At 37.8% G+C, this 20641-nt stretch overlaps 4 protein-coding genes across 6 annotated transcripts; 2 read left to right on the top strand and 2 right to left on the bottom strand.

Moving 5' to 3' along the window:
- The first annotated feature begins 806 nt into the window (after window positions 1-806).
- On the top strand, window positions 807-3767 carry LOC131004338 (pentatricopeptide repeat-containing protein At2g18940, chloroplastic). The gene has a single exon (XM_057930986.1). The coding sequence runs from the start codon at window positions 1005-1007 to the stop codon at window positions 3519-3521; it is 2517 nt and encodes an 838-aa protein (XP_057786969.1). The 5' UTR covers window positions 807-1004; the 3' UTR covers window positions 3522-3767.
- A 59-nt stretch (window positions 3768-3826) lies between these two features.
- On the bottom strand, window positions 3827-7545 carry LOC131004387 (adagio protein 1-like). The gene is made up of 2 exons (XM_057931067.1): window positions 6925-7545; window positions 3827-5804 (listed from the first exon to the last, which is right to left on the bottom strand). The coding sequence occupies exons 1-2, from the start codon at window positions 7191-7193 to the stop codon at window positions 4193-4195; spliced, it is 1881 nt and encodes a 626-aa protein (XP_057787050.1). The 5' UTR covers window positions 7194-7545; the 3' UTR covers window positions 3827-4192.
- A 6242-nt stretch (window positions 7546-13787) lies between these two features.
- Window positions 13788-16355, top strand: LOC131004707 (uncharacterized). Of its 3 annotated transcripts, XM_057931443.1 has the most exons (4): window positions 13788-14309; window positions 14463-14560; window positions 15904-15972; window positions 16069-16355. In XM_057931443.1, exons 1-3 carry the CDS (start codon window positions 14054-14056, stop codon window positions 15955-15957), a joined length of 408 nt encoding a protein of 135 aa, XP_057787426.1. In that variant the 5' UTR covers window positions 13788-14053; the 3' UTR covers window positions 15958-15972; window positions 16069-16355. The 3 variants fall into 3 exon arrangements, with proteins under 3 accessions (XP_057787426.1, XP_057787434.1, XP_057787418.1); XM_057931451.1 differs by having other exon boundaries at window positions 13801-14309; window positions 15904-16355; XM_057931435.1 differs by having other exon boundaries at window positions 13801-14309; window positions 14463-16355.
- A 1319-nt stretch (window positions 16356-17674) lies between these two features.
- On the bottom strand, window positions 17675-19364 carry LOC131004773 (uncharacterized). The gene is made up of 2 exons (XM_057931538.1): window positions 18842-19364; window positions 17675-17932 (listed from the first exon to the last, which is right to left on the bottom strand). Exons 1-2 carry the CDS (start codon window positions 19029-19031, stop codon window positions 17811-17813), a joined length of 312 nt encoding a protein of 103 aa, XP_057787521.1. The 5' UTR covers window positions 19032-19364; the 3' UTR covers window positions 17675-17810.
- Window positions 19365-20641: the final 1277 nt, after the last annotated feature.

Here is a 20641-nt window from a genome sequence, read left to right as displayed (position 1 = left end):
GCTGCCCGGAAACGGAGCAGCAGAAGCTGCGGAGACGACGCAACTGCAATTGTCTTTCGGCTCAGATCTCAGTTTCTCTCAAACCCAAGTGTAGTCCTCCTCCAGCAACACCACGTTCCAACAACTTCACTGTCAAGTTCACCCTCAACCCCACTCCAGGTAACCGACACAGAGATAACACAGATTGGACGAAGGAGACACACAAGCACTAAACTTGTTCACACTTCGACCAAAACAAAGAGAAGACAAGAGATAAGGTGAAGACACAGACTGAGTTTCTCTCTTTCACACAGGAGCGCATAGAGAATGGAGAAGAGAACTGGGAGAAATGAGGTAGTTAGTGTTCCAAAACTGTTTCAAGGAATGCAACAACTAGGATTGCAATTTAACTAAAGGGATGGGCTGTCAATTGTGGACTGAAGGAGGGTAATGAGCTGCCAAGAAATGGGCCTTGGTTTGGGCCAATAATTTCAACATATTTTATAATTTGAATATTAATCTGTTAAAATAGATAATTCAAAAATTAAATAAAATTATTATAATAAGTTATATTTACACTTCTTTTCAAAAAAAGATTATATTTACACTTACTAAAGCATAGACCAAATAAAAGAAAATTTCGTGTCATCTAGAGAGTTATATTGTCGATGAAGCACAGTCTGTTGGTAAGACGTTTCTCTTCCAACTAATTAGGTCGGGGGTTGGAATCATCTTGAAAACTAGAGTGTGAGTGTATTTTTAAAAAAAATATGTAATGATTTTTTTAAAAAAAGCATAGATTAAATAAAGAAAAAAATCGGGCTTCTCACACACCAAAACAAAGATAGGATACGGTGCAGCAAGAAGCACTAGTGGACCTCATAACAACCGAAATCCCCAAAACACCATACACTGTGTTTATCTCTTTCAATCATTACTTCAAACACTTTCTGCGCCATCTTTCTCATGTAATCCCCAGCTCCCCAATCTTCGCCATCATTCAAAACATCCTTCGCTCCAATTCAATGGAAGGAAACCTTTTCCCCAACCGACCAGCATTCCCAATCCAGCCCACCAAACCCGCTTCCCACCAACGCCTCAAATTCAACACCTCCAGCCTCCCTCTCCCGCCTCTGCTGCCGTCGCAGCAGCAGCAGCAGCAGCAATCTTCCCACTCTTTCCCGCTCGATTCCCTCCTCCAGCACCTCCTGCACGTATCTCACCCTGTCAAATCATCTCTAGCTTCTTCCCACGTTCTACCTTCCCGCAGCCAAGACTCCTTGTCGGCCCATTTCAGGAAAGATGCCAGCGGCAGCTCGATTGCGATTCCGGTGATTGGTGATAGGGCTGTGACCGATGGAGGATCGCTCGATTTCCTCCCACTCAAGTGTAAGTTGATTCTCGACTCAATTCTGGAGCTTCCCGTTTCCGAATTGCGCTCCTTTTTTGATTCCGCCAAGTTCGAATTGCTTCGAGAAGTTGATTTGATTAGTCTGCTGAAAGGTCTGGATATGTCGGGGCATAGCGACAGGGCCGTTTTGTTGTTTGAATGGGTTGTTCTCAATTTGGATGCGTGCAATAGTGATAGATTGGATAATCAGATTATCGAATTGATGGTCAAGATTCTTGGCAAAGAGTCTCAGCATTCGGTTGCATCGAAACTGTTTGATGTTATTCCTGTGAGGGATTTCACGCTTGATGTTCGAGCGTGGACCACCATCTTACATTCGTATTCTCGCAGTGGGAAGTATGAAAAGGCCATAGCATTGTTCGATTTCATGAAGCTGAGAGATTTGAGCCCGACTTTGGTTACTTATAATGTGATGTTGGATGTTTATGGCAAAAAGGGTCGATCTTGGGATAAGATTTTGGGCCTTTTGGATGAGATTAAGAGTTTAGGGCTTGAATTTGATGAGTTCACTTGCAGCACTGTGATATCTGCATATGGGAGAGAAGGGTTGTTGGAGGAGGCAAAGAGTTTCTTCAATGAGCTCAAGTCGAATGGCTATGTGCCAGGAACTGTCACGTATAACTCGTTGCTTCAAGTGTATGGGAAAGCGGGGATCTACAATGAGGCGTTGAGTGTTTTGAGGGAAATGGAGGAGAATAACTGCCCTCCTGATTCAGTGACTTACAATGAACTTGTGGCTGCTTATGTGAGGGCGGGGTTCCTTGAGGAAGGAGCTGCATTGATTGGGACTATGACGAGTAAGGGTGTAATGCCGAATGCAGTCACTTACACCACTGTCATTGATGCCTATGGCAAGGCTGGGAAGGAGGATAAAGCCTTGCGTTTCTTCAAGCAGATGAAGGAATCGGGGTGTGTCCCTAACGTTTGTACCTATAATTCCATTATCGGGATGTTAGGGAAGAAGGCACGTATTGAGGAGATGATGGAGGTGATCTGTGATATGAAGTCTAGCGGGTGTATACCAAATCGTGTCACGTGGAACACCATGCTCGCCATGTGTGGTACCAAAGGGATGCACAAGCATGTGAGCCGCGTCTTCCATGAGATGAAGAACTGTGGGTTTGAGCCGGACAGGGATACATTCAATACTTTGATAAGTGCGTATGGTAGGTGCGGGTCCGAGATCAATGCTGGGAAGATGCACGACGAGATGATAAAAGCAGGGTTTTCGCCATGTATCACGACCTATAATGCACTCCTAAACGCCTTGGCTCGGAAAGGAGACTGGAGAGCGGCAGAGTCTATTATTGCAGACATGACGAGAAAGGGTTTTAGGCCTAATGAGACGACACATTCGCTCATGCTTCACAGCTACTCGAAAGGAGGGAATGTGAGAGGAATCGAGAGGATAGCTGAGGATATCTATGATGGTCACATATATCCAAGCTGGATGCTTTTGAGAACTCTGATTCTAGCAAATTTCAAGTGCAAATCCCTTGCAGGAATGGAGAGAGCATTTCAAGAGTTCTTGAAGAACGGCTACAGACCCGATATGGTGGTGGTGAACTCCATGCTGTCCATCTTCTCGAGGAACAAGATGCATGAGCGTGCTCATGAGATGCTGCATTTCATTCGGGAGAGTGGGCTGCAGCCGGATCTTGTCACCTACAACAGCTTGATGGATATGTATGCTAGGTCTGGCGACTGCTGGAAGGCACAGGACGTCCTCAACGGGTTGCTGCTAGGCGAAGGGAAGCCGGATCTTGTGTCTTACAACACGGTCATCAAAGGCTTCTGCAGGCAAGGGCTCATGGAGGAGGCAATGAGGACTTTCTCTGATATGACGAGTAGGGGGATAAGACCATGCATAGTTACCTACAACACGTTCGTAGCTGGCTTCTCAGCGCGAGGGCTTTTCCAAGAAGTGGACGAAGTGATGAGCTATATGATCCAGCATAACTGTAGGCCGAATGAGCTCACATATAACACAATCGTAGATGGCTATTGTAAGGCAAAACGGTACAAAGATGCTATGGAGTTTGTGGCCAGGATCCGGGAGGAGGACGCCTCATACACCGAGCAAGCTCTGCAGAGGCTCGTGTTGCGGGTCAGGGAAAACATGGAGTCATGAGGTCGCCAGATTCTTGAAATTCTTCTTTAATGGAGACAGCAGAAGAAAACACATACTTAGAATCATCAGTTGCTATGAAGTTTTTTTGGCCTTATAGAGCTGAGTGTCATAGCTGTGTTGTTGCCTGCGGCATCTTAGTATATTTCGAAGCTTCTTTACTCAGGAGATGAAACTACTTCTTAGTATGTATGTATGTATGTATGTATGTATATTCCTTTATTGTTTTATATCCAATACAATTCGAAATGATGGAGTCAACTTCCTCTAGGTATTTGAATAACAAGAGGAAACCAAAGCACAGGAAATACAACAACCAGTCGCTATGAATTATTGACATAGTATCAACAAACAAAACACACACACACATACATACATACATACATCCCAATATAAGATATTCCCTCTTCATCTTTTCGTTGTGTTTCTCGCAACTTACAGAACCCGAAGCACAACACATACATGACATAAGCTAAGACTACATATATTAAGCCCTACAATTCTACCGAGCACTAGGGGCCTCGAGAGAGTGCGAATGCGAATACAAGATGGTACCATTAGCACGAATGCTCGAGGAGAATTACAAAAAAGACCACAGTTTTGGCATAGCAGCTAATGTTGCAGCATTCCCACAAATACTTGTTGAAACTGTGCAAAAGCTTCAGAAACTGTGTTCACTCAAGGTTGAAGACAGAGCTCGCCAACGATAGCTCCTGAAGATCAGTGAGCATCCACTCCTCCCCAGTTTGACCACCAAGAACTATAGCTCTAGTCCCTCCAACAACACATGTGCTGTGACCCCATGCGAATCGGGGTGGCCGTCCCGGTACATTCAGAATCCTCCATGTTGGTTTCTCTTCTGTTGGATCGAGTATGTACAGCTGCGATGCAGAATGAAGACCAGCCACAGAGCCACCAAAAACAAGGATTCTACCACCAGGAAGACTTACAGCCACATGATCTAGTCGGGGAGGAGGAGCTATGCCCCCAGGGTTTCCGGCACCAGGCATGCCACTCCCAGTTACACACCTCCAACACGGCTCCTCCTCACTGAGATCCATGGTGAATACATCACTTGATCGGAATCGCAGAGGGCCACTCTTAGCGAGACCTCCAAACATGAGAATTTTCCTTCCACCATATACAGACAGTGTGTGGCCCAAACGTGAAGGTGGGGTCCATGTTACTGGTATCTCTCTCCACACAGGCTTCTCGATTGATAAATCAAGCAAGAAGGTATCACTTAACAGCACTCCAGAATCTGCACAGCCACCAGAGACTATTAGTTTCGTCCCATCTAGAGTGCAGGAGCTATGCCAAGATCTAGGAAGTGGTGGAGCCAAGCTGGAGATTTCGCGCCAAGTAGGATGTTTGGCATCTAAGTCCAACACAAAGACATCATTGAGTAAGCCTTGCCTCCCACAGCCGCCAAAAAGAACAAGATTGGAACCATTTACACAAGAAAGTGTGTGACCCCAGCGCCCGGGAGGAGGAGAGCTCACTTTGACATGTTGCCACTCTGGATTTGTGGAGTTGAGGTCCAACACAAATGTATCGTTCATGGGTTGCATGTTAACACCTTCTCCACCGAAAAGAACCACACGATTTCCAACAGCACATGCACTGAAGTTGCAACGCGAGGGTTCGACAGCACCGCCAACAGTTAGTTTCCTCCATGCTGCTGCTTCAAGAGTTGTTAGTTCTCTTGCCAATCTACCCCACCCCAATCTTTTTGCACCAGGTACAGTCTCCAGTACTCGAGTAGTTTCACTACCCCATGCATTTTGACAGACCATTCTCCATAAATCTTCATTCTTTGTTAACTCATAAAACCTCCGACAAACAGAGCCAAGAGAAGCAATATCCCTGGGAGTCAGTCGTGAAAGGATCTTCAGAGAGATTACTTCATCACTTAACTGCATTATCCCACAACCATGGCCAATGTTCCGGTTCGCCTCCAACATTCCTTCAGTAGAAATATTGAATCTGAACCTATAAGGTTTTTTTACAAATTCCTTAGCCGAGGATCCTGGAAGTGGACCCAGGTCAAGAGTTACTTCTGTGAACACCTGTATACCAATAATATGTGTTATTGTTTCATCATCACCATATATTGGGGTCATTCGCAACCTGTTCATCATTGGAGATCCATCCTTTCTAAAATTTAACAACTCCCCCTGAAACTCAATCCCTTCCTCAAGACATCTTCTTGTTTCAGCAACTACCGTGGGGTTGACAAGAGGATGTCTTCTATTTGCAAATGGACCTCTGCACTGCAAGAAGCGGCTGCAGTAATTTTAAATTAGTCATCATATGGAGAGTTATCAATTATCATATACAAATCACCAGCATAAGCATAATCAAACCTTTGAAAGCTTTAAAATTGTAGCAGGCTGTAGCAAGAGAAAAATCAATAACACCTCAGGAGAGAAAAGGTTAAACTTGATGTGTGCTTAAAACAAATAAGAGTAGCATATTAATATAGTAGTAAGAAAAAAAAAGTTTTAAGTGATGTACTCCTCGAAGTTGATAGAGCAGCAATGTCCAAGACAGTGAAGATCAAATATACAAGATTCAGTCAACAAAAACTAAGGAAACAAACATAAAGACCTCTGCACAGGTTTTTAAAAACCAAATTTCTCAAGGAAGAACTACATGATTCATGAATACTTGGCTAACTCAATTTATAAAAGATAAATTATCCTCAATGTCACAACTATGCTAGCAAGGGAAGCTACGATCCACAGACGGAGCAGGGAACAACAGTCTCTCCAAGTGATGTAACTCTTACGCTTTTAGCAGTGCATTAATTCATTAAATCTAGGTCCAACTTTCCTCTATCTTCCGTCGCATTTAACCCTATTTCCAGACCAAATGTTAAGCCAACTGAAAGTGTGGAAAGAGTTGGCTCAATTACTTTCAGTGCTTTCAGTATAATTTGAAGCAACCCGAAAACTGGTTCTTTAGTAACATGCCGGAGTGAAAGCATAACTTAAAATATATTGCACAGGTACTAGATTGTGTCTGTACGCTCAAACCTAAGGTTCGAAAATCATCCGATGCCTGGGTAGTGGTTACACTGACACGATCATAAGTAAAGTACACCACACTATATAATCAAATTAGGTGATCCAAACATAAACAGGGTGATTTGCGACTACCAGCTATCCAGACAGAAGTGTAGTATCATTTTCCCCAATTGGAAAACATTGCAATATATCCCCTTAAGCACGTTACCTTCAAATAAATTGTGCTGCAAACGCATAATCAGGATTTCCTTCTAAGCAATACAGAGTTGATGCCAAATTTCAAGCATAGAGTAACGAATAAAGTCGACATAGCCACAAAATTAGCAAAAAAATTCAAGGGGGAATCAAAAGAAAAGAAATTGACACACAATACTAACCAGTTTCGGCCAAGAACTTCCTCCGCACGGTACCCAGTAACCATTTCGAACACCGAATTAACGTAGATAATGGGATTATCCGGCTCCAAAGCATCCGTAACAACAAACCCACACGGCGCCGGTTGCAGAAGCGTATCCACGGGGAAAGGAACTCCGCCGCCGCTCTTCCTCAACAGAAAACCTAACCCTTCGGCGATCTCCTCTTCCTCCTCCTCCGACTCCTCGTCGCTGCTAAGATCGGACTCCGAGTTACTATCCCACTCCATCATTCCTGACGATGATACGATGCCGCTTTCCGCTCACCCCATGCTAATGGGGATCAATTTGATACCAACAACAGCAAACAGTGCACGAGCAAGTAGTAATTGGGGGAAATCGAATGGGTTTTACGAATTGGAAATTCGGAGTTTATTAGTGCAGGGGAAGACGAGTGGAAGAGAAATTGGGGTTTAGCGAGAAGTGGAAATGGAGTAATCTAGAGAGAGCGAGGGAGAGAGGAACAGCTGCTGGAGAAGAAAAGGAGCAAAATTTGGGCAAAGATAAAAATCTGCGTAATGTTAGTGGAGATGCGAGGGAGATAATGCTACAGCATACAGCTGGATATTGTTTTTGACTTCTCAGAATATATATCTAATATATAAATTCATATATTCACTCAACCACCTAGGAAATATTTGTCGTCTTCTTTTAATTTCACACTAATAATTAAACTCAAATTAAAGTTATGGTTGAAATTATTTTATAATTTTTTTATTAGTATAATTTTCTTGCTAATGATTATATACTAAGATTAGTTGTTTCATTATCATGGTTTGTAATATTTTATTGTAGGGTTTTATGATTTAATGTTTAGTTAGTGAATATAAATGATGTGGAATCATAACTATATTCCTACATGTGGTTCGTATGTCTCTATGTTAAAAAGATAAATCAAAACTCTATACACCACCGATCTCTTTTTTTTTTTTTTTTTTCTGGGACGTCCCAAATAATTTCCTCTTTTTCTCTTTTCATTTTAGAAAACTACCTCATCATTAATAATACTTTATTTATTTTTACTTTTCACTTTTCACCATTCTCAATGCTAATTATAATTTTTTTTTCATAACTTGCAATAATAATTATAACACTTTTTCACCACTTTCAATATATCTAATAACTTTTCTTTAAAACTGGTGTCATCCCCAACTAGGAAGTTATTTGGAGATGAAGGAAGTATAATTTTAGAGAATATAGAATCGAAAGTCGAAACAGCAAACTTTCCAACCCGAACGTAATAAGATATTTATGTTTTGCTATATTTTTCTATAGCATTTAGCAAAAATATAATACTGAATTAAGCATTGTTTTTTATTTTGTTAATTATGAAAAAAGCATTTTCGTCACTATACTAACCGTTTTTTTAGTAGGTGAAACTGTGAAAGCAATTTGAGGTAGTAGAAAACAACCTATATATATTAGAAATTAATTTTTCACCTAAAATTATGATAGGTATTAAGCAAACTTATCAATCAAATACACACCACATCTTTTTAGCCACATAATTTTGAAGGAACATTAATGACAATTAGGTCGTCAGGTCTGATACTTCAATTAGGTATCCAGTAATGGACAATATAAACTTTTCAAAAATTAAGTGAAGTTTTAAAATTAAGTGATGCGTGGAAATTGTAATAGATAAATAAATAAAACCAAACATTTCCTAAAGTGCGACTATTTGCCGAACATTCATGCCGTGCTAATTTCGATCCACGGTAAATCGAGTATGATATGCCTAATTGCTGTCTGATTACATAATTGTCAACAAGATTGTTTGCATAATGTGTAATGTATTCACACGTGGGGCAATTTTTTATCTTATGGGCCTACAAACTCACAACTCGGCCCACCCATTTTCTAAAACGGAGCGGGCTAACCCAACGGGCTCAAACCCATTTTACTGCTACGAAGGTATTATTAATCTGATGCGGTTACGCTCACGCTCACGCTCACGCTCGTTCGGTGTGATTCGATTTTCGAAATAGAATGGCTATCAAAATGGAATGAAGCATGGATCCCCGCACTAGCCTCTTTTGCATGTGCGTCAACACGCCACATTTTATGTTTATTGAAAAAAAAAAATACTCCCCACCCCCCTTCCCCCCTCCTAAAAAATTTACCTTTTTTTTATGGAATTCCTCAAAATTTTACTTAATTAAGAACGATACGGTAAAAAGTTTTTTAATAATTGAATCATGTATAAAAATAGTATTTCATCTGATCATAAAAATTATCTATTTATCACTCTTTACATTCCATTGATATTGTAAAATTTTTTGGGTTATCCCATTGATCTTGCCCTATTTCTATTTTTGATAATAATTTTACACTATAAATAATACGAGCCCACACCTTTACACACTTTTATTACACTTATTTAAATATCCTTAATAACAGTGCATAAAAGAAATGGAACAAGCCTAATGGGACGAATGAAGTACTATTTTCGTCCATCTATAAAGATTGTGTATTTTTCTTTTTTTGGAAACCTCTTTATATTTTAAACCCCATTCACACTCAATATTTACAAAATACTCACTCTTTATTTTTATAATAATTTGATGGATCAATATTATTCTTTGTGGGATCATTGAACACTAAAGTCACATATTTCAATTATTTTATTAAAATTTGTGTCCTTCACTTCACCACACACTCATTGTAAATAATGGAGGAATATAATATTTAAAGAGTTATAATTATAAAATTGATGATAAAGTCACGTAAAAAAAATAGAAAGTATGAAGATTGGGATAAATTTAATCATTAAGTGTCAATATCCAACAAGACGTGTTATAAATGAAAAAAATACTCCATATATTAACATTATATTTTGTCCACTAATTTCTTTATAGGTACATAAAAAAAAAATCATTAACAAAACATGTGACGCACATATAATATGCATGAGTGATGTTCAAATAAAACATGAAAGGATAGTAAACTGGAGTAATAGATAAACCTAAAACTCATAGAAGATGTTTTAATAGTAGTTTGATTTGTAAATATATACATACACACACTCAATAAATAAAGACAGATTAAAACTTTAATTATCCAGAATCGAGTTACTTTTTCATGAAATCAAATACACGATAATTTCAAACAGAATATTGAGCAAATGTGAATGAATTTTGAATGTTTCAAGTTTCAAGTTTCAAGTAAGCTGGTAATGAGCCCAAGCTATAGTTTGCATGGGTTATGTCTGGCTGACCCATTACAAGGCCGGGTTTTTTTTTTTTGATAGGAAATGGAAGTTTATAACTCAAAAATCAACGGCACCAGCAGTGCCAACAAAGTGTATCAGCAAAGAAACAGAAAGCAGTAGACAACAAGAACAGTTCCTGAGAATAGGGCTGAGCATAAACCGAACCGGACCGAAAAAACCGACCGAACCGACCATTTTTGGTTCGGTTCGGTTTTGGAATTTCTGGTTCGGTTTTCGGTTCGGTTTTTAGAGTAAAAAACCGATCATGTATCGGTTCGGTTTCGGTTTTAGGATTTTGGTTCGGATATGAACCGAACCGAACCGATACATGATATATATTATTTATTTTATATTTTATATTACATTTACTAAATGTAAAACTAAAACCCTAGCCCTCCCCCCAATTTTGAACTGCTGCGCCTCCTTCTCCATTGAAACCCAACTCTCCTCCCTCCCTCCCAAGTCCCAGCCGCGCCTCCATTCTCCGACCGGCGACCACCTGCCCGCGTCGCCTCCATTCTTCGCGCACGGTAGCATGAGCAGACCAGCACGAGCAGACCGCCGGCCGCCCCCCGCCGTGTCTGACGTCTCTAGCACGAGCCAGATGGCCCAGACCCGCCGTCCAGGACTCCAGATCGGCTTCTCCTCCGCCGCTGAATCCTGACGCAGTCACGCAGACCTCCACCCGTCACCTTTCTCCCCTCGTCCGAAAGGTAAATCGAATTTTTGTTGTTTTTTCGATTAAAATTTGAAGTTTGTTTTGGTCAGTTTTTTTTTCCGAATTTTTGGTGGTTGGTAAATCGAATGAATGCATAGATTGGGGTTTGATTTGGGCAGATTTTTATATTTTTTTTCGAATATTACAGGCTGTTTTTCAAAAAATTGGGCAAATCGGTCGGTTCGGTAACCGACCGAAACCGATCGGTTTCGGGTTCGGTTATGGTCGGTTTTCGGGCTCCAGGCGGTTCGGTTCTGTCCGTGTACTACCTATGTCGGTTCGGTTTCGATTTTGTGAAATTGGTTCGGTTCGGTTCGGTTCGGTTTTGAACCGATGCTCAGCCCTACCTGAGAATCAAAAAAACTCAAAGCCAAGAAAGAGAAGAAAACAGCAGGCAAGGGATCATGAAAGAATCTGCTCTCCCAAGGACCACGATCTGAAATCGGATGTAGTGCAACGAATTTTGTATGCATTTTTCCATCCCCAAACTCTCGCAATAATCTCGGTCACGATCTTATCTTTGCACCAGCTTCCATTATTGAACTTACATTCGTTTCTCGCTTTCCAAATACACCAGACAACACATGTTCAGATGCTTGCGAGGATGTTAACATCTCCTTTCAAATTTCCGACTTTTGAAGCAAACCCGGCCTTGTAATATGAACTCAACCAGTAAATACCAAAATAAAGCTGTTTGAATTATCCACTCATAATGAACCTAATTTGATCACTAAATCCCTTGCACCTGCCTGTCAATTATGTGAATTAATAGCTTGAATATCTAAAATCAGTATAGAGACGATAAAATTAAATAGCAATTATTAGAGGTCTTCAATTTCAATTTCTCATTTGGTGATCAGGTGCAGTACACAATGCACTGTAGCCACAACATGGCTAAGATTAATATTGTTGTGACATTAATTAATACACTCTATGCATTAATTCCCTAATGATTTTGTGCAACGCTCTCTTTGTTGAGTTGTATTTGCTATAAAATAAATTATAAACTGTAATCTAATTTTTTATTTTTTACATGTTTTATAGATTGTTGTATTATTTCTCAACCTGACTAAATAGACACGGACAAAATTTTTATGATCGAAAAAGTAACACGACATAATTTTTTTCTGAACTGGTTGAAAGTATGCCATGTGCTTACTCTTAAAATGATGTCGTATGGTATTTACTGGTTGAGTTCATAAGTTTAGATTAATTAAGTCTTAAATATATTGTGCGGTATAAAAGAAAGCATCAAATAATGTGTCTCAAAATTATGTCATGTCATGTGGACTCAATTTTGAAATTGAATTTCTGTTACTAGTGTTTGGATGACTTTTGGGCATTTGCCCAATTATCACTTCGACACACTGGATTTATGTACGAAACTAATACTCCCTCCGTCCCGGTCAAAGTGGTGCATTTCTTTTGAGCACGAGATTTAAGAAGAATAAAATTATAGTGTAAAAGTGTGTAAATGTGTGTGAGGCCATATTGTTTGTAGTGTAAAATTATTACCAAAAAAGAAAATGCACCACTTTCGGTGGGACAGCCCAAAAAGAAATACACACCACTTTCGGTGGGACGGAGGAAATACTATTTATATTTATTTCAGTTATATTTTGTTATAACACATATTAAAATATGATGTATAGTGTCTGACCGTTTTATCAGCCTATCAGCATTCAGAGATGTAGCTGGTTTCTGATTTTATTTTTGTTTTTGATGAAAGAAACTTTGTGAATTCTGATGGAGACAAAGATCCACGCGAACATGGGGCGCTGTGCTTTCCCACATGAATTCTCGACAAAGGCCCCCCTCTCCTCTAAAATGCCTTTTCAAGGATTTTCTTTTGATTTATTATTATTATTATTATTAGATCAATATATCTTTAATTATATGACAAATAATTTATTAATATATTATTCAAATTTATCATATATTGAATTAAAAAATTAATCTAATATTGAAAAGAATAATACATATCAAGATACAAATAAATGCAATATAATATACAGATAAAGACATAAACTAATACTCCCTCCGTCTCGATTATGTTGAGACAAAATATTTAGACACAATATTTAATAAACTAATGGTTCGGCCGGAATCCTTGAGACCTCCTAACTCAGCTCTGTCAACCTTGGTCCTTGACGAGTACTCTTTTTCCTCAGCTGTTATGAGGTTTTAACGAGGCTCGGCCCTTAGTCTGCAGATTTGTGCTTTCAAGGGTGTTTGGTTTTCCGTTGTTGTTTCTTTTCTTTTTAATAAAATCTTATTTCAGCAGTGTTAAATGTGATAGATGAAAAAAATAATAAAAAAATGAATAAAAAATATTTCATTCGTCCCCAAAATAAGTTTCTCTTTGAGAACGGTACGAGTTTTAAGAAAAAATGGTAAAGTGTATTGATAATGAAGAAAAATATGTTATAATTAGTATTGGGAGTGGTGAAAAAATGAGAATAGTGAAAAAGTGAAAAATAAAAATAAATAAAATATTATTAGTAGTGGGATAGTTATCCAAAAAATGGAAAGAAAGAAAGAGAAATTTATTTGAGGGACGTCCCAAAAATGAAAAAGATGAACTTATTTCAGGGACAAAGGGAGTATATTATATAATACGAATTAAGATAATTGGGATTAAGGAAGTAGAAATGAAAACACAAAATCAAATAATATCAAATGCCTTTGATAAAATTTAAACGTTATATTCATATTTCAACGGTGCTTATTATTCGATCATTAATATCCAATCCTATCTTATAAATCTCACTTATTAATAGACATCGATACATTTTCTCACACATAATGAAGGAAAAGACATTAATACAGTATAACAGAAACTCGAATAAATTATTTGAAAATATTATATTCACGAATAAGCTTTAAAGGCAAGTAGCAAATTTAATTAAACACACCGCCACTGTAACAGCGCAGCACTTTATCTCACTCCACAGACCACAGTCCACTTCACTTAAACACACACACACACACACACAGTAAAGGAGAAAAAGCAGAGCAACCTTCTTCCAATCTACGCTAAGCTACTCTCGTTTCGCTTCCGCGCTTTGTCTGAAAAAAGGGGCAAAGAAAAAAGCAGCGGAAGAAAGAAATCAGCTCAATTTTGCTATCCTTCTCCCTTTTAACTAAAAATTATCGAATTAAAAATGCCAATCAAGAGCGAATCAGCTACTCCGCCGCCGAGGATCGGCAAGATCGGGCCGTACACGGTGTTCGTGACGCCTCCCGCCACGCCGAATGCGGGGCCCAAGCGGGAATCTCCAGCTCCGGTTCAGTACCAAGCGCCGACGCCGGTCCAGGCTACCTCGCCGCCGCCGGTGATGGCGCCGCCCGCCCAATTCTATAAAGAAAAGCCTTCTTCTTTTGCTTTCTTCTGGGACGCTGTAGCCAAGGTTCAAAATGGTATCTTTTTTACCTTCCCCCTTTTTGCGCAATTAATTCTGCAACTATATAGATTTTTTGCAACAAAACGTTTATGTGTCAAATGTGGATTGGTAATTGTGAGGAGGAAATATTTGGGATTTCAATTTGATTATAGTTGATTTATTTTTGCAGCTCATGCGAGTTTGGACGAGCATGTGGCACACTGGTTTGGCTTGAATCAGTCAAAATATCAGTGGGCATTGGATGATTACTATGAAAGCAGTGGAAAGGTATCTTTCTGTGTGAGGGTTTCATGGCTATTAGCCTATTACTATATTTTGTTTGGTTGCCATAATGAGATTTGCGTTTTGTTGTTGGGTGTTTTCCCTGCAGCTAGATGCCTCTAAATAAGTTTATATTAAATCAATAAGGAGAAAATTTAGATTTTTATTCTTGTGAAGGATAAAAGTTTAGTTCTTGTGGAAGAATGGGGCTAGTTTGAGTTGGATTGGGCAAGCAGGTTATATTAACGAGTGAATGACTGAAAGATTAGAGAGAAAAACTCGACGAGTAAAAGGGTGTAGTTGTAGAACATAATCATCTCCCTGTTTCTCATTCCTGTAGATAATAGTCGACTTATTGTGGAGGGATAAACGGTTTAGTGATGTTGCAGAAGAGATTACATTTGCAAGTCATGTCTGAGTGATGTTGCAGAAGATACACAATTTTCCTCTCATTTTGTCAGACTTTATCGCATCAAATCTCTTCTTGGAATAAACGTTTATCTTTTCCCTTTTCCAGTTCTTCCTTTCTAGTTCTGGTTGGCTTCTTTTTTTTTTTTTTGGTGGGGGGGGGGGGGGGGGGTAGGGGATACATTCATTCTCTTACTGCGTTTCTCATGGATCTATTATACCTAAACACAAAGGCTAGTTCCCTTGTATCTTATTTAGTAAAAGAATTTATGGTGAGAATAAGAAAAGGAGATGGAAATAATTTTGACTCTTTTGGGCTACGACTTTGGGATAATATTTGGTCTATATTATCTAACTGAGAAAACTCACTTCTTAAGAAAATGTGGAGGATCATATCTGGTCCTATCTACGGCTCGAGTATATGTCCCCTCGCTAACAATCCAAAAAACTTGAGACCTCTTCTTCCTCTTTCGCTTTATTTATTTTTATATCATCTAGGATCCAAATATAATTTCTAGGAGTATTAGTTGTCATTTTGGGAGATTAGCTGGCTCTCTAGAGGCTCCTCGCCTCTGGAGGCATATCTTCCTGCCCTTATTCTGTTGGCTCACTCATATCTCGTGTTAACACAATAAGAATGTTGATGTTTCAAAGCTTCTAATTTGATCGATTTGCTATCCTCTACTAAAGGCTAGGTCGGGGGTTTCAGGGTCCAATTATAGTATTCTCGTTACTCAATTTTCCTTCATCAACAATGTAGTCGCATGTACTAAGGCATGTGCAGTACGTTTCCATTTAATTCAAGGAGGTAACATATTGGGACATGGCAGTTAGATTTCTTTGTGTTTTAAGACGAACTTCAACTCAAACATCAAGCTTTATTTGTTTTCTGTTGTAAGAGCATTCAAAATATCTTATTCTTTGTCACATGTCAATTGCAGAATCAGAATGAGGCGAAAACACTTGTTAAACCCAGCAAACAACAGAATGTGTGATACGCTAACGAGTAGGTAAGATTTCCATTAATTTTCTCCCTCTACACGAACTCATGGATCTTTAGGTTCTACTAAACTTGCTCCCCCGATCTTCGAATTTCATTTTTGCAGCGGACGGATTTCATTTTGAAATTTGGCAATACCAAATTACAGATTGGTCACAGTTTTTGTGGGGAAATTCTTGCCATATGTACTACTAGTCTACAATTTTAGCTGTTATGCTCATGATCTAGCTAACCTATCTGTGTGATAATATATTGTAGCTCTTTGTTAGTATCTGCGGCTGAAAGCTGAAGCAAACTTTTATAGCTTGTTTGTATTAATTTATGTTGTAAAACTAATAATATTTGGCAATTTGTAATACCAGATGAGGTATCAAGTGCCTGCTTTTTTGTTCATGAGTTTGTTTCAGATGAAATGTTGAGAATCATATTGAACATTATCTGGTACAGTCAGCAATTTTTTGGGTTACTATTACTCAATGTGGTAACTTTATCTATTTATTTAAATCTGTTGTATTTTTTGGTTTTTGGCACATAATTTACGTGAAAACCAGTTTGTTCAACACTCTTACGGCAACTGTTTTGAGTTTTAACCTAAATAGGTGTGACGTTTGACCAAACCACCTCATCGTTTTAGTTCCCGGGGTAATTACGTAATTTGGAACTTTTTCTTTTTGTAGTTTATTTATTTTTTCTTCTGTATTTTTTGAAGAATAGTTTTTATATTAATCCCTTATGTTTACTTTAATCTCGTTGCAATTTTTTTTGGCCTTTCTCCTTTGTTTTTTTCCTTAAAAAAATTATGTAAGTCCAGATTTTAAGGCATCAAAGCAAAAGGTTAAAAAAAAAAAAGGTATTAAGGGATCAAAATTTGTTTCACACAATTTTCTACATTAGAGTTAATCAATATAAGTTTCTTTTTGCAAAATTTCCAATAACAATAAAATTTGAAAGACTACATAAGAGAACATTGTAAAGAATGTGGAGGGGCCGTTGTTTGCATAAAAGATTATGCAAGAAAATAGGCTTGATCGAAAAAGTTTAAAACCTTGGATAGATCACATGTAAGAATGATTAGCTAAGAAGAAAATGCTCCCTCACATAATTACAGTTTATCATTTCGATTTAAACATATAGATAATAATGATGATTGTGACAAACATGATCATCAATAAATCCTTGCTTTCCAAACGAACCAACCAAAGTTCGTTTTTCTCTCTCCTCTTCTGGAATTTCATGAACCAGACAAAGAACCAGTCTTCAAGCAGCTTTTCCATTTGAGGGGAGTATTTTATTGAGGCAAATTTATACATACAAAAATTGTTTCGAACCACAAATTTAGAAACTATGTTGCACTATGCCAAATAGTTCCAAATACAAGCCCTACTAAAAGTAAAATCTCACTACAAGAGTTTCACATACATCAAGTCCTTTGTCTCTGCAGAAATAGCCACTTAGATCTTCAAGACATCACTTCTCACTAGCATTCGACTTACAGGCTTCCCTTTTTCGACTAATGGGGCATACTGCATAGACCACTTAAGGTTCAAACGACGACTAACTACAGAAAGTTCTTAACCAGTGTCGACACCTCAGTGCATATATAGAAAAGAAATTCAAGGCTAAGCAGTCTTATACCAACAAATCTTAATACCCACAGACATACATAACAGTGCAACAGCCGAAATGATTCACACTTAACACGCGTCTGTCTCTTGAGGGACAAAATTAGCTTATGCATTGAAACTGTCATGATTTACAGAAACTCAAACACAATGAATACAAAAGAGAAGAGTGCAGCAACAAAGAACTGAGAGGTATCTGTACATTGTTTGGAGTCACCAAACATAGCTAGACAGGAGGTATGTTAGCAAAGGAGAAACCTTTGTAACCTTTGTATGCATAGTATGCGATCCGTGTATAGTAGAATCCAGGAAGGAATAAAATTCCACCCAGTATGGCGAAAAAAGTCCCTGCAAAAACAGCATTGGACCAAAAACAGTAACAATAAGCGAGTGGCCAGGGATACATGGTAAAATGGAGTAAGGAAAACAGTTTGTTTATGGTATAATGCAACGATAGATCAGGAAGTTGGCCAATATAGTTTCTCAATCAACCAACATAAAGTAGGGCAACGGAAGGATTATAGCATAAGACGGAGAACGAGCAATCAATGTTTTAAGAATACATGAAGCATTTGTCCAAGAGATCACAATATTTTTCATTTCACTATGAACTTATAGAATCACATCATCACATCTCCCTCGTATACTGAACCACTTCAGTTTCCTCTTCCAAACATCTAAACTTAATGATAACCTGTTCGTAAAAAACTTCTAAAATGAAAGAGAAAAGACTACGAAATTAGCTGAGCTGATCCATCAGTAGTTACGGACAGAGGTTTCCATGTTACTATCTTTTAAACTCATATTATTAAGCCATATAGCATATTCTTTTCTATTTGCTCAAATCACTCTGATTATCTGAACAAGCACACATTTTGATCATCTGCCTTTATGATTAAAGAACAACACTGAAATAGACTACTTGAAAATGCTAAAACTTGGATTGAAAGTAGCTCCTTTATTTCTACTATTATATAAATCTATATAACCCTAAAAACATTCCGAATCAACCTCGCAACCTAAACTGATAAACACACCAAAATCCCCCAATTCACAGACAAACTACAACAACTTCCCACCGTCATAAGCCCCCCCAAAACGCCTCTCAACAAAACCCTTCGATAGAAACACAGTAACAACTCAAAAAAGTTAACATCCACCAAAAGGAAGGAGCAAAAAAAGGACAGTTAGCTAACGAGAACCAATCGACACAGCAGAGGGCAAAACCGAAAATTCGGAGGCGGTGGAGAAGATTACCGTGAGCGCGGTCGCCGCCGACTTTATTGACGGCCATGACGGCGCCGAGTACGATTCCGAGCACGCCGAAGACGAGGAGGGCGAGCGCGAGGGCGATCTCCTTGATAGGGGGCTTGTTGTTTACGCTGTACGAGGTCTCCATCATGATGTCCTCATCGGAAATCGAGAACGCGTGGTCCACATATGCCATTGTTCGTTTCTATAGATTTCTTCGTACTCGTTCAAAATGTTCTCTTTTTCTTCAGGAACGGGAAAAGTGAGGAAAAAAGGGAGATGCTAAGCTTGATTGAGGAGGAGGAGGAAGCTGTGAAACTGGTCACTTTTTCGGCAGTGATTACTCCAAAAGGGGAAGAAAATAATTAACAGTGGGCGATGGGTACCGTGGAGAAGAAGGGATTTTTGGAGTGGGTTTTTAATGTATTTTTCAATATACTTTGTTGGACTTTTTCAATTTTATGGTTTTTGAAGAAAAATCAAATAAGGTTTTAATAAAACTTAAGCAATTTGACCTTCTGGAATTAATACAGCAATAAGGTTTTGCATTTGATATACTTAAATAATGTATATTTGCCATTTGAAGAAAAATCAAAATAAGGTTTTAAATTTTAATACAATTAGGCTATTTGACCTTCTGGTTAAATTTGCCATTTTATTTTAGCAAGGAAGAAGTAAGGAGTGCACAGTTCACCTTATTTCTGATGGATATTTAACTCCATTCAATATTTTTTATTTTTCAAGTGGATCTCACTCTACAATAAACTGCTAATTGAGGGATAAAAATAACAAAATACACATAAAATTTATAGTTCTTAAAGTTTCAATTAAAGAATTATATTCTTACTGGCAGACCATTATATAAGCAAAATATTCTACAACCTAGAGTTAATATTCGAAATAACACATATGAATCTTAAAAATATCAACTGCTCAAATTATTAGCATCAATATTAATCAAATGCACGTAGAAATAAATTAAAGAAAAAAAAATGAAAATTTCCTTTTTCAACATAACAAAATTTAGTGAAACTCGATGGAAAAAAAATATAAATAAATAAAGCAATAAAAAACGAAGGCACAAAACTTACTTTTTTTTATAAAGTTTGAGACAATATTTTTGGAATTATATCAAACAAAATGAAAGTTCATTAAAAATACTAAATAAATGAAGTTCATTCTTTCTAATACATTAATAAATAGAGTGAGACTCACTTGAAAAATAAAAGATATTGAACAAAATTAAGTGTTTGTTAAAAATAATTTCTCATGAAATATTGAAAGGTGAACCGTTCAAAATCAAAAAATAAAAAGATAAATATGTTAGGAGTTAACCATGAGGTCCATGACTTATTTGCTACTTTTCCCATTTAACAATTAAAGCTAGGGAAAGGGGTTTGGCAAGGTGGGTGTTAGGTCAAATTTCTTATATAGTTCCATTGGGCTGAACTAATAACAATAAAAAAATTAACCCCAGCATGGTAATATCCCCTCCTCAATATTAAACGGAAAATACAATGAATCCTACAAAGTACAAACTGGAAAGTTAAGAGTTAAACCTCAATGCTCTCATTCAATAAATAAAAAGTGATGTATGTGTGCGTTAACTTAACGTATATGATTAATGTTTAAAATAAGATTCTAAGTTCGAATTTATCATCATATATCTTTTAAATTTATTTATTTATTTATATAATTTATTAAAAAAAAAGTGATCATCTCAAAAAAATAAAAAAATAAAAGCGATATTCGTTAAAAAGAGGCCTAAATCAAAATCCTGACCAAAAGACTATTTTTCAAAAAGTT

This window comes from Salvia miltiorrhiza, chromosome 1 (assembly GCF_028751815.1).
Source record: "Salvia miltiorrhiza cultivar Shanhuang (shh) chromosome 1, IMPLAD_Smil_shh, whole genome shotgun sequence".
NCBI classification, from domain to species: Eukaryota; Viridiplantae; Streptophyta; class Magnoliopsida; order Lamiales; family Lamiaceae; genus Salvia; species Salvia miltiorrhiza.
Note: the sequence above shows the minus strand (reverse complement) of the source record. Positions and strands in the feature narration are given on the sequence as shown.

Excerpts from the sequence above, each read along its gene's own strand:
- LOC131004707 (XM_057931435.1), top strand. The coding sequence starts at position 14,054 with ATGCCAATCAAGAGCGAATCAGCTACTCCGCCGCCGAGGATCGGCAAG. Across the intron at positions 14,310-14,462 it reads TGTAGCCAAGGTTCAAAATG|CTCATGCGAGTTTGGACGAG; the intron begins GTATCTTTTTTA and ends TTATTTTTGCAG.
- LOC131004387 (XM_057931067.1), bottom strand. The coding sequence starts at position 7,193 with ATGATGGAGTGGGATAGTAACTCGGAGTCCGATCTTAGCAGCGACGAG. Across the intron at positions 5,805-6,924 it reads GAAGTTCTTGGCCGAAACTG|CCGCTTCTTGCAGTGCAGAG; the intron begins GTTAGTATTGTG and ends AAATTACTGCAG.
- LOC131004773 (XM_057931538.1), bottom strand. The coding sequence starts at position 19,031 with ATGGCATATGTGGACCACGCGTTCTCGATTTCCGATGAGGACATCATG. Across the intron at positions 17,933-18,841 it reads CGGCGGCGACCGCGCTCACG|GGACTTTTTTCGCCATACTG; the intron begins GTAATCTTCTCC and ends CTGTTTTTGCAG.
- LOC131004338 (XM_057930986.1), top strand. The coding sequence starts at position 1,005 with ATGGAAGGAAACCTTTTCCCCAACCGACCAGCATTCCCAATCCAGCCC.